Genomic DNA, 13057 nt, shown 5'->3' with positions numbered 1-13057 from the left:
AGAAAAACATTGGGAAACTTTGGATCACTGAACAAAGAAATAGACCCTTAACTTAGACCATTTTAAGTTAAGTTTCAACTAGAAAATGAGAGGAAAGAGTGAGTGACCATGATTTCAGTGGGTTTTCTTACGTGTCAGCCTTCAGATACAGACAAGTACAGCACGGGGGCTTTTCACTTCTTCAAAACCCCAGCAACCCACGTATAGAAAAGGTTAACTAACAATTTTCTATGCAGAAGTGTGAATAAAAGGCACAAGTATCCTCCTGTTTCTAATTTTCACAGAGTATTAAAAAATGTGTCTGATACGTATAAACTAACTGCTAGGAAGCGTTTCTCCTTAACAAACCATTTCCCATGTAAATAGGAATGTAAACATTTATGATGAGAGACTGGCTTTCAGATAACTGTGAAATGGAAAAAAACAAGAAGGCAAATCGCCTCCCCAGAATAGTTAATTTAGGTAATTTCCAGTGTTGCTGATGGGGAAAATGGCAGGACAATGCTTGGTGGAACAAATGAAACTGCTCCTCCTTCAACAACCTTTGATTTACAGGGCCTACCTCTTTTTTCTTTAACCACAAGCTAAAGTAAGAGTGAGTGGGAGGCAGAAATTATTCTGAAGTATTAATCTGACCTATAGCAAAAAGAAAATGATAGGTGTTGGGGGGAAAGGCAGCTGCCTCTGGTTCTTCTGAGCTTGGTCAGAATTTTCAGTACAGAAGTGGAAAATCACAGAGGATGTGATTTCCTCTTTGGATTTATGACATTTTCTCTTAATACCTCTTCTCTGTGCCACGAATGGACTGGTAATTCCTTGCTGAATGAGCAGTAAAACAAAAAAGGGCATTCCTCCATGAGGTAAACACCTAACAACTTGATCTGGAAACCGCACGAGATCTGATCAGCTCTTTAAGCTTGTTCATTACTGGAGTGTAGCAACCAGGAACAGCTTCATCGGACAAAACCCACTCCACGCTTGCTAAAGCCTCATGGCAAGGTGCAGATTCAGTACCTCCTATTTGCTGATTTAAGGCACAGTGACTGGCTGAACCAGGAAAATATTTTGGGATACCAGGTTAAATATACGAAGTACTTTCAGCAACCTAACCCCACAACATGCAGTTGAGAACAGAGTTCTTGTGGACACCTCGCTTCTCAAGCAGAGGCTGCCTTCCCTGTGATGCCCCAGCTTTGCACCTTCCAAGGATTTGTGACTGGTGTAACCAAAATGACTGGCAGTTTTAGATTGAACTAACAGTGGCACTGATGTTAGCCAGGAAAGATCAGAGAGAGGATCAGTCTCCTAAAATCAAAAGGCCTCCACCACTTGCCTTCTTTCAGTATAATTTCGTTTCAACCAAGGAACGGACACAGTACTACCAACTATATTAAGGCTACAAGCGCAGAAACGTGGTACAGGAAACAGAAGCAAGCTGTTACTCATTTCTTCTGACACATCCAGCCCACCAGACTGGAAACCGAATGTTTTTTCACGGCAAGAACACCAAGCTGAGGTGTCTAAGGGAGCTCCCCTTCATTCCAGACGACTTCAAGGGAGGAACAAGATAATTTCTATTAGTTTCTGAGTCTTGACTGCAACAATCAAAAGAGGAATAGGAGGAGTCTTTGGCAGAACCTGCAATATTGTTTTTAATCAGACAGTCACCCAAGGAGAGGGCAATATTCCCTCAGCCCCTTCAGCCAACTAAAGCCGATCAATACAGAGAAACACGGTAGAGAAGCTACCCTTACTGAACCTGCCAAGAGAGGAAAGGGCATAAAGTAAAAGCAGATCAGGTTATGACATTGCTACCTAGCTGTGATGCACTCGATGCTCTTTTAAAACCACAGGGTTCTGTTCCCTAAGGTTTGCTTTTTTCAAATACCCAAGTCATCCATCCCTCTGTTCATCTTTTCAAAGTCAGTGCCTTAAGGAGGATTTAGAGGTGTCTACCACATTTTCTTTAACTCCGGGGTGCCATTAGCAGGGAAGTTTTTCCTTTGTACCCGTTGGTCAGTTGGGCCAGGGCAGGAGGCTGTCAATTACCCACCCTGCTCTGAGCGTGCAAACACCCAGCAGTCTTCTCTCCTTCGGAGCTGGATGGACTGACAACATCCACTGAAGAACACAACACAACAAGAAACAAACTAAAAATAATTGGGTGCTAGAGTGCTGAGGATAAAGAAGTGGAGCCATGAGGTAAGCCCTAGAAAAGGCTACGCTCTCAACAACAAACACAGCGCAGTGAAGGGGAGTGTTTGAGCAGGAATTACAGAAGGTCCTTCACCAACAGCCGTAAAACAAGATGCAGCTAGAACATTTGCAGGCTAATCAGCAGTGATAATGTTTAAACTGGAACAGCATGTAGCCCACAAGTACCAGCCTGGCCCTCAGCCTCTGACAAACATCATCTTGGAATACAAAACACTTGAGTCCTTCAACGTGTTGAATGTTCACACTGTTCAAACTGCGTCCCTCGTGCTAAGAAGGACCGACTCTGAAGAGAGAAACCTCAGTGAATAGAAGTATGGGGAGGAGGGAAGGGACACGACAAGCACAAGCCAAACACCCACACTCGTTAGGACTCAACATCATCTGAGCCTCTGTCAGCTGAATGCCCTGACAGATGGCAGCCATCCAGCAGGAAACATTAGGCAAGAAGTCTTTAATTCAGCTCAAGTCCAGCACCAGGCTTATAGCCACCCGACTTCTTCGTTAAATAAAACAACAGGAACTCCAGAAAGGGCAAGGCTACTAAGAAAGGTCCACTCAAAGAAGAAAGAAGCCTCCCTTCATTAGCACGCTATTATATCGGGACGAGTATCAGGAACACCCTCAAACTGATGCAGAAAGTCTCCACCTACGTGGTAGCAACCTGGAGCTGTCTTTCTGTGAGGACACTTAAACCAGACCATATCACGAGAGATCTGTGCAGTCTACAACCAGCTTTCAACAGAGCATTTCACCATCTACTAAACCTCATCAAAACAGTGAAAGGCAGTTATTGCACCAGACTTCTAATTATGCCATGCAAAGTTTAATAATGATAAATATCTTCCAACACTTCACAACAAACAAAGCTTAAGGAGTGGAACAGAAGCTGGAAGGGTGTTTTTTTTTTGTTTGCTTGTTTTTTGGCTCTATATTTCTATATTTCCTTAAGAGACATGTCATTTAAGAAATCATTTTGTGACTTTTTTTATTTCTGAACATAGTGCAATATACCTTATTCTTTATGGATCAAAACCTAACCAGTCATACCCATGCCGTACTGAAGTCCTGTGGAAAATCTGGCATTTGTCAGTAAAAACAGGTATGAGATACGTCTATAAAGATGTACAGAAAACAACTCTCTTTAGAAATAGTATTTACTATTAAAAGGGATGAAAACTTGATTAACTAGTTGCATGAAGTAGCCGTAAAACTTCACTAATTTTTCCTCAGTCCAACAATACAAAAGACGAAAGGGCACTTTCTGCTATGAATAAACCAGAAGCAATTTAAAAATTCAATAAAATAAAATAAAATAAAGAAGCTAATTAATCATTCCGTTGCACAAGGTACCTTGGGGGCACACAAGGATACACGATTTAATAACTAGAATTTTTGTTTATGCTGACAATCTAGATAACAACAGGACATCATTGCTGGTGCTTACAGCCTGGGAGCTAGCAGAACAGTACCAGAAATAGTCTAAAACGTGGGTTAGTAACATAAAAGAGGTTTTAACTGAAAAACGAATTATTAGCATGTATTCCAAACACCTATTTCATCCCTGTACCAGAATGGCAATCAGATCACAGAATCATCCAGGTTGGAAGAGACCTCCACAATCACCCAGTCCAACCTCTGACCTAACACCGACAAGTCCTCCACTAAACCATATCACTAAGCTCTACGTCTAAATGTCTCTTAAAGACCTCCAGGGATGGTGATTCAACCACTTCCCTGACCAGCCCATTCCAATGCCTAACAAACCCTTTCGGTTGTTCTTGTAAGAAGTTCTTCCTAATATCCAACCTAAACCTCCCCTGGCGCAACTTCAGCCCATTCCCCCTCGTCCTGTCACCATCATATTATTTTATAACAAGCATCCAACTGTTTTCATTCCCTGCCTTCTTTTGCAGAGCTCTGAAATCCTGCACACACAACTGACACGCTCCCATTTTTAAGCAGTGAAACTGAGATACCTTTCAGGAACGACTACGGCAGTGCTGAGTTAGGCAACTAAACTGCACCTCACAAAATCCAGGTGGTAGAAGAATGCCTAACGTTGCTTTGCAATCATTTCAAAGCAGCGAGAAACCAATTACTAATTTACAGAGTGTTACCAGTACTCGAGAGTTTAGGCAATGCATGTGCCAAAGTGACTTTCACAGCATCAAACGAAGCATACACACATATTCAAGGCAACAGAAACTGTTAGCAGACGATTTGAAGCTCTGCCCTGTGTTCTTCATAACACTTCTTCAAGTTTTCCAAACAGTAATGGAACATTTAATAATCAAAACAATGTACTTTATCTTCTTATTTTTCTCCCTTCTTCTGATGCAATTTGTTCTCCAACCTAATGAGACACAGGGCAGGTTTGCAGAATGTTCCTGCTTTCACGAGAACTGCTCCAGCCCCAGGAGAAGAAACTGACTGAAGTTACAAGCAAGCTGTTTCGAGATTTGCTTTCATATCTGCTGGCACGCACCTCATTTTTCTGGGACTAATGCGCTTAATTCCTCTGCAATGAGCCTTAACTACGCAACTCTTGAATGACAATAAAATCTGAGAGGAAAACAGACTGAGGTATCTATATTGCCATGGTTAATCTTTTTGGCTGTTAAATTTGCTGCAAAGGGTTGAAGTTATTTACTGCTGGTAAGGCCTTGCATTACAACTCTTTTGCAGGGCAGTGAGCAACAGAGGGCTGTGTAGATAATACACAGTAGAGCCACAGCACACTTGCCTGCTTTTGTGCCCTTCCTCCTGCCCTGACTTCCCATTTGATTCTCATCAAGAATCTCAGAAAGATCTAAAAAGCACTCAGAATGAGTAAGCAAATGGAGCCGCTGAACCAGAAACTGCAGAACTGCCCAAAAGAAAAGATTTGAGACACTGCCTATCAGGGAAGAGGACACATCTTGGAACAGAATTACCCAGGCACAGAATATTAAAGAACAGTTTGCACCTCCATGATCCACAAACATCAGGAAATGTGTTTTAGATTGGTAGTATTGAACAGAGAACTTCATAGGCTTAATTCTACTATATTCCTATTTACTAACACTTTCCTAGGAAAACGAGTTAAAATCTCCAATCTCAGAAAGCTGTAAAAATCAGTGATGAAACAGTAGTTACACAACAATGGGAGAAAAAGGTTGAAACTTCAAACCCATTAACTTGCAGAACGTGCTCCTCTGTGGTGAAGAAACATTAAAAATCCAAGTATCTGAAAACTCCTAATTGAACACTGCACTGTTTATTTTAGTGAAATTCAAGGTAAGAAAGTTAACATTTATAATTAAAGGCTAATAATATAATATTTCATCCTAAGAGGACTAGAATCTGTACATCAAGAATCACCCTACTTGCTTCTACCACTCATGCAATAAAAGCATCACACAGAGAAGACTACAGGAAATACACCTGTGCATAAAAAGCATTCATCCTCACATCTTCCTGTAGGGTCTGTCCCCTACCTATTATTGTAAATTGTACTGTACTGATTTTTGTAACAGAATGTTTATCACAACCATGAGGTGAACAATTTCTCTTATACCGATTTGAAATTACTCGGGACAAAACTTCTCCACAAATAGTCACCAATAATCACCTTCTTTACTCCGGGCTTAAAATGCAAAGTTTACAGTTAGACATATTAGATGTTTTAATTCACTATAAAACACTGAACTATTAATAATGGTGAAAACATTTAGACTTTTTTTTTTTTTTACATATTTGGTTGAGAGTTAGTCAATAAATTGAGGTCATCATTAAGCTAATCTGAAAAAAAAAAAAGTTACATTACGCCTCTGATCATTATGATGTGTTCTTTATGTTGGGATAGGATGGGACGGGACATAAAAAAAAAGCATCCAGCCTTTCACCCAGTCTTCAGTTCTCCCTTTTAGAAAGCAAAAGGTACAAAAGGTACAAGGAAGAACCTCCTTGAACATCACATTATTAATGGAGCCATTTCAATTCAATGGAAGAAAAATTCCACCCACAGAGAGAGAACCTGTTGGCAGGAACAGGCATCACTATGTCGAATGCCACAGGTTTGCAGCATGTTACATATTTGTATGATTTATATGGACACTTTATTTTATTTAAGCTTCTTCGGATTATAGAACAATCTGAGGGATTCTACAATGCATTACACACCAGACCACACACTACAGCTTCCCTAGCTGGGAGCTGTGGAAGGAAGTCAGGAAGGAAAAGACACTTACCTTTTTTCATTTCCATATGACTTCTGCGCAACTTTTGCATGGAGTATTAGCACTGTTTGATCACCTCGCTCCTTTAGGTAATTTCGCATTGCTTCCCTAAAAATTAAAAGAATAAATTTTGAAAATTCTTTTGGTTTTGGTTATAATTACAATAATCCAAAGGCAGCTTTAGGACAAAAAAAAATACAAATGAAATTGAAAACAACAACTGTTATTATATTAATTGGGTCAAGATAAGTTGTTTTGTTTTCTCTGACAATTGCACATCAAAAACAACAAACTATCTTGTATCAAGCTAGCAGTGCAGCATTGGTTTGTGGTCATTTACAGCTACTACTGCATTGTCCACAAAAAAGGATGTTTGTGATATGAAATCATCTCAGTGCCCATCACTATAACACATTCAAAATCTGACTTTGTAAAATTCAATCCAAATATTTGATTAGAACACCATTCAATATTGTCTCTTTAACCAATACAGTTTCTGATGATAGCAACAAATTCTTCCGCAATTTTGTTTAAGCTATTAACTGAATCAATACTTTTGTCATGTTTATGTTAGTTTTCTTTTGGCTAAGAAGATAAGAAAAAACTTAAACTCTTTATTGTTTGATCTAGTTTTCTAGAGAAATCTTTATTTCCTGCATACAGTCAGGCAAAAAAAATAGATTTTTCTATCGTTCATCATCACAGTAATGACAGAAGTCATAAAAGCTGTAATTACCTCAGACACACCAACAGCCATTCCTTGAGAGAAATAAGAGAACAATACACCCTATCATTCCTCTGTATAATAATCTAACTGCTCATTAAGCAGCACGCCAAATTCAACACCCTAGGGTTTAGCTGTGTCAAAGTGCTGACAGAACATTTTGAAGTCCCTGGAGGAGCTTTTGCAGGTTGAATGCCCACCAATGCACTCATCTTCAAAGTCATCGACCATACAAACAAATTATGAATTTAACAGGAAGTTATATAAAGAGATGAAACCTTACAGAAGAGGGATTTTTTATAACTGCTGTTGAACTCCCTTTAGACAGACCTGTAACACCAAAATAAACTGACATTTTGGCTTCTCTGTAAAAACATTTCCAGTGAAAAAATACGGAAGACAAAGGCAAAATTTTGTTGACACTTTTTCCAAAAGAAATCCCCCACATACAGTTTCATAAAGGAAAGCAAGTTGATGGGGTGGAGGCAGGGGGAAATGACAACAATCCAGCTTTGCTAATGACGTGTTTTAAATTCTTGCATTTGCCATGCCTGTGTAAGACAGTGATCAGTGTGCTAGATTTTCTATGAGAACAGCAGCATGTAAGAGCAGAGAAAAGACAAATTACTGTTTTAATTTGAATTAACTCAATCTATTTACATTTGACACTGGTAAAACTGATGTTTATCCATGACAACACAAATTGTAAGAACTGTCTCAAACTGCATGAACACTTTATTTGCAATCTTTGTTTACAAATATATTTTAAGCCATAAGATGCTTACACCTTTTAATAGACTAGCTGCATTTAAGTAGGTTCAAAACCTTATCTGACAATTTGAAATATTCTATCAAAATATTCTATCAGTTAGGTTGCTTGCTTCTAGCCCCTCATATAGACGAGGTTTACAAGCTCCTGCTTTGAAGGATGGCTAGCAGCTCCCAGATGCCTACTCTATAATCAAAGTAAGAAGTACCTGACACATCTAATAGCTAAATCCTGCACATGAAATTTAGAGTCACTATATAAACGACAACATAGTTAAAATACGTGAATAAATAGTCATTAAGTTTGTTGTTTTCGAATCACAGAAGGTAAACTCTATCACGAACTTCAAGGGGATACTAACAGGTGTTACTGCTCAAGATGGAGAGCAGTTCATGACTTCAAACAGTATCTTTAAATATCCCTGAAAAGAGGTAGGTCAACAGGAAACAGCAGTGTCTGTCCAATTAAAACTTAAGTCATTTCAGATCAATTTTGCATTGAAATGAAGTTTAAGACAAACTAACCAGAAATGCAACAAGACAGATATATCCCCAACACAAAATGCAGACATTTTTCCCACCGTGCTTTACACAGTTTAATTCAAGACAGAAGCAGGCCTCAGTAACACTGGGTTTCCATGTCTTTATACAGCAATAACATCACACAAAACTGTAAAAAATTACAGATCTTGTATACTTAAGAGGATTTTAACACAGTAGCTGCTTTTGATGGGGACAGTTTGTGGCAGAGAAAAATAAATATTTGCACTGACTGTGTTACTACAGTTTGAAAAATGTTGACAGCTTCTAGCATAAATTCTTTCCTAGAGAGCCCAGAACCAGTTGAGGCACAGCACTGCACAGTCACATGAAACATTTTCCAGAACGAATTGACTCGATGGTACTATTTCATGTCATCACTGACTGCTTAGGCTTCACCAAAAATTGGTTAAGACCACTCCTGGACAGCACCACGTTAATTCTGCTCTTACCTGCAGCGTGACAGCACTAATGGAACAGCTGCATTTTGCCAGTACAGAATGCTGTTTTATATGACTTCACAAGTCACTTTCAGGCAATAAAAGACATCTGGCTTACCTGTGGTTATCTAAAACTAAGCAGATTCACATCCTACTGAAGTCAATACAATTTATTAAAAGGCATTTTGAATATCATACTAAAAACAAACAAGCCACTGGCTGTTCAGAGTTTTCTTCTGAATGCTAACTGCATACAATAATCACATTTTTTTAAAAAGCTTTGATGTTTAAAATCCTAGGATTAGCAATTCACGCTTTTTAAACGTGGAAATCCTTCTGGGGATGAAAAAGGAAACTTCTGAATATTCCTACAAATAAAATTTCTTTAATGCTTACCTGGTAAGCCGTTTCGGTTGAGGTCGCTCTCCAAATTTCCTGAAAAAAGAAGAAGTTGCCAATTTAAAACAAAAACGTCTAGTCATAATTTCAAAATGAAACACTATCCCAATTTTACAATTTCTGAAAATGTACTGGAAGATGGGATAACTTCTTTGTCGTTTCCTAGCTTGATTATTATTACAATGCCATTCATCTTGCAACAGCTCCTCCCGCAATAGCAGAGGCATTTTTTATTCAGAAGACTAGATAGCTTTCTTTGCTGAATATCTACGAAGTATTACATTTACACTAGTTACTTTAATACTAAACAAGTCTTTCATTTACTTTACGCTTATAAAAAATGCCTCCAGCAACTCACTCTTTTTCATTGTCTTTTCTGTTAGGGCCACGTCTACTTTTTCCCCAAATTACGTTGGAAGATTTACGATATCACAGCTACGCAGATAACCAGAAGCTCTTTGCATTGACCAGAAGTGCCAAAAAAAGCAGTTATTACCAACAGAAATTCACAGCCTTAGCTCTGCGCTAACAAATCACAGCAAATTCTCCCCATTGGGCTTATTTCTCAAAAATCTGTTTCTCTTTACGGCGTAAAAAGGATGACAACATACTTCATGTGTGCTGGTACAGAAGTATACGAAAAATCTCTTGTGAGTTGTAGCAAAGCACAAGCCAGAAATACCCTGGTATACACCGAATGTTGTTTAGTCGAAGTGTTTTGAGACAGCTGTATTTCCTCCAGTGCTTTCGCTTGCTCTTGAGAGACAGTACGCTCTTTAGACAAGCCTTAACTAACACCAGAAAATGAGTCTACACAAGGCAGTAACACTTTTACTAAGAGAAAACATCCTCAGATTAAACCAAAATCGCCAAGTAAAAGACCTGAGCAAAAAAGGACGGCTGTACACAGCAATATACATCTGCTCAACCTGGTACGGAAGTATAACCACAAAATAAAATGAGGACAAAGAAAAGGGGGAAAAAAGGCACTTATCGGCTCGAAGACAAACATCTAACAGGCTTAGCTTAACACTTTTCTATCTAAAAATAAACCGAGGCAGAAGAGAGAGCGCTGCTGCTGTCAGTGCTCATAACTATCGCTGCGCCTTGCCAAGCCCTTCGATAAGCAGGCATATCTTTCCCTTCACGCTTCCTGGATAAGGGAAAAACCCGCCTCTATTATTTCCCTACAGCAGCAGCGGAGGCTCCCTAGGACAATGAGGACCCGCCGGGGGAATTCCTGGTGGCGTCATTTAACCATTTGTGCAGCCAGGCTGCCCGCAGCTCCTCCACCACAGCTTGGGGAATTACTCGCTGCGTTTCGATTTCATTTCGGTACTGCTCCAGATGTGCAAAGTGTAAATACGCAGCTCATGTCGTTTATAGCGTTGAGCAAAACAGCACTTTGCTGAAAGGGCAGTGACAAGATCGCTCAGCAAGGTTTTGTTATTATTCCACTTTGGAGAAATTTGCCTTGTGAACTGCTGGTGGTCCACTCCAGACAGAGGAATCAAATAAAGAGGATTAAGCCAAATGAGGTTGGTCTTCTTCCAGTTTCAACAATGAAATATACATTTATTTTTCTGAACACGCTTAAGTTCCTTTCCCATTTTACTTTGGTGGTGTTAGTGTATCGCTCGTGTTTTGCCTTACTTTAAGTTAAAATGCAACCTGATAAAATTCTGGCTGCGAGATTTGTTTTTGTGTGTTTTGAGTTTCAAGCTCTATCGGACATGTACTTTATTTGGATTTTTCTCTGTGGTACACGTGGCTGTGTTGTCACAGTAGTAGGGCAGAAAGTAAGTACAAAACCCGCCAGCTTTGCACCTGGGCAGCAGTACCAGGTGTCTACACCTGCACAAGCCGACACTCCTACCAAGACGAAGTTATATTCCCAAACCTTTCCTCTTCTACCCCGTCTTTTCAGGATCTGCCTCCCAGGCACTCCACCTCCCAGGCATGCCCTCTGATTCGAACAAAACCCTGAAGGTTAGCTGCCAGAACCATATTCTTTGTTTCAAACCCTCCGCACCTTGTAATTCACAAAGAGAAAAATGAAGAGGTGCCAGCTTGGAGCGAAGGAAGCATCACACGACACCTGCTTGGCCAACAGATCCAGCCCAAGAAGAGGCCACAAGCACAGCAGAAACCACGCAGCCCACAACATCCCTGGACCAACCTAGCCGTTCTCCAAGGCAGCATGTGCTGGTGCTACCTCTGGGCGCAGCAGGTACCGTCCCCTTGCAGGTGGGCTTACCGCTGCCTAGTAAAGCTGTGCGAGCACGGCATCTACACGGAACAGGTGCAATTACTCCAGGAAACAAAACCCATCCTCTTGGCCCTGTACCAACAGGGCCACTTCAGAGGCAGAGCGAAAGCCTGGAGCCACTCTGGAGATGTGCAGTGTCCCCTTGCAGGCCCCTGACTGAGTCAGAAGTTGAACTCGGATGACTTGATGCTGGGCGCAGCACCTTCCTAAATCACCTGGCAGCTTTCCCCAGCCTCTGCCATCCACAAGGAAGCTCATGGCTTCGCTGGAGTCGGCTTGGGAACACACACAAATGCTACCTGTAGCAACACGAACCTTCTGCAGAGATGATGTTATATACACATACAAGGCAAGGTAAAACAGGAGGAAGTTACAGACTCACATTTACTGAAGTCCAATTTTTGACACGCTAATTAAATACAGCTATTGCTTCTTTAATAACGTCATCTTACAGAATCACAGAATCTCCCCAGTTGGAAGGGACCCAGGAGGATCATGGAGTCCAACTCCTGGCTCTGTACAGGACCACCCCAAAATCAGACCATGTGTCTGAGAGCACTGAGCTCCAGCAGGCTCGGTGCTGTGACCAGTGCCCTGGGGAGCCTGTCCCAGTGGCCGACCACCCTCTGGGTGAAGAACCTTTCCCTAACCCCCAGCCTGACCCTCCCCTGTCCCAGCTCCGTGCCGTTCCCTCGGGTCCTGTCGCTGTCCCCAGAGAGCAGAGAACTTGACCAAAGACCGGTGGTCGCACGCCTCATCCTTGACATCAGCGATCAGCACCTCCCTGCACCACCTCAGCATCTTTTCAAGAATCCCATGAATGTTACTCAGAACTTACAACTCTTATGATCTAACCTACAAACGACTCCAATTAATAGAAACTTTGACAAGGATAGCTATGATATTTTAGGAAAAGTTAGTGTTATTCTTGTACGGAAGCGCTACAATTATAAATTATTTAAATAATGTGTACATGAATAATGTTGATTACCACTGCATTCTTAGACATCCAGTAAAGAACCTCTCTAGCCCAATGACAGCACTGGTCAAAGAGCTCATAATTCAAGAATTAACAACTCAGACATGATTATGCTGTGGCACTGTTCTGCCACACACCCAAAAGATTGAATGCTGCCTGCCGTCCACTGAGAACCACAGTGAAAAAAAGGAATCTCAGAGTACAAAAAGATACCAAGAAAATTAATAAGCACGATCAATAGTTCTCAACAGGCTCAAACTCTTTAGGCTTTAGTGAGAGAGAAACCCTGAGAGAAAAGCGACAAACGGATGCAACAACCTGCAAGAAAAAGAAAAGGTATGCAGGATGTGAAAAGAAGATGGTTATTCTCTATTTCTCACAAACAGGAATTAGGAATTATATCTAATGTCTCCCAATTTCATTCTAAAAAATGATTTTTTGTTGCTCTACCAACACTTGTTTTTTTAGACTAAGCTGTGAAACATATTTACTGCTAGAGGATGC

General features: G+C 40.6%; 1 protein-coding gene across 9 annotated transcripts in view; it reads right to left on the bottom strand.

The window, feature by feature from the left end:
* Nucleotides 1-13057, bottom strand: part of RBPJ (recombination signal binding protein for immunoglobulin kappa J region) — a 58585-nt gene that overhangs the window by 17793 nt on the left and 27735 nt on the right. For 8 of the 9 annotated variants that reach the window (XM_066995729.1, XM_066995732.1, XM_048046844.2 and 5 more), the window contains exons 2-3: nucleotides 9303-9341; nucleotides 6447-6542 (exon numbers count right to left, since the gene is read on the bottom strand). In XM_066995729.1, coding sequence (XP_066851830.1) covers nucleotides 6447-6542; nucleotides 9303-9341 — 135 coding nt within the window. Of the gene's footprint in view, nucleotides 1-6446; nucleotides 6543-9302; nucleotides 9342-9663; nucleotides 9881-13057 lie in introns of those variants that run through there. The other variant, XM_066995731.1, reaches the window with a different exon arrangement.

This window comes from Anser cygnoides, chromosome 4 (genome assembly GCF_040182565.1).
Source record: "Anser cygnoides isolate HZ-2024a breed goose chromosome 4, Taihu_goose_T2T_genome, whole genome shotgun sequence".
Taxonomy (NCBI): Eukaryota; Metazoa; Chordata; class Aves; order Anseriformes; family Anatidae; genus Anser; species Anser cygnoides.
This window is presented reverse-complemented; position numbering and strand designations above follow the sequence as displayed.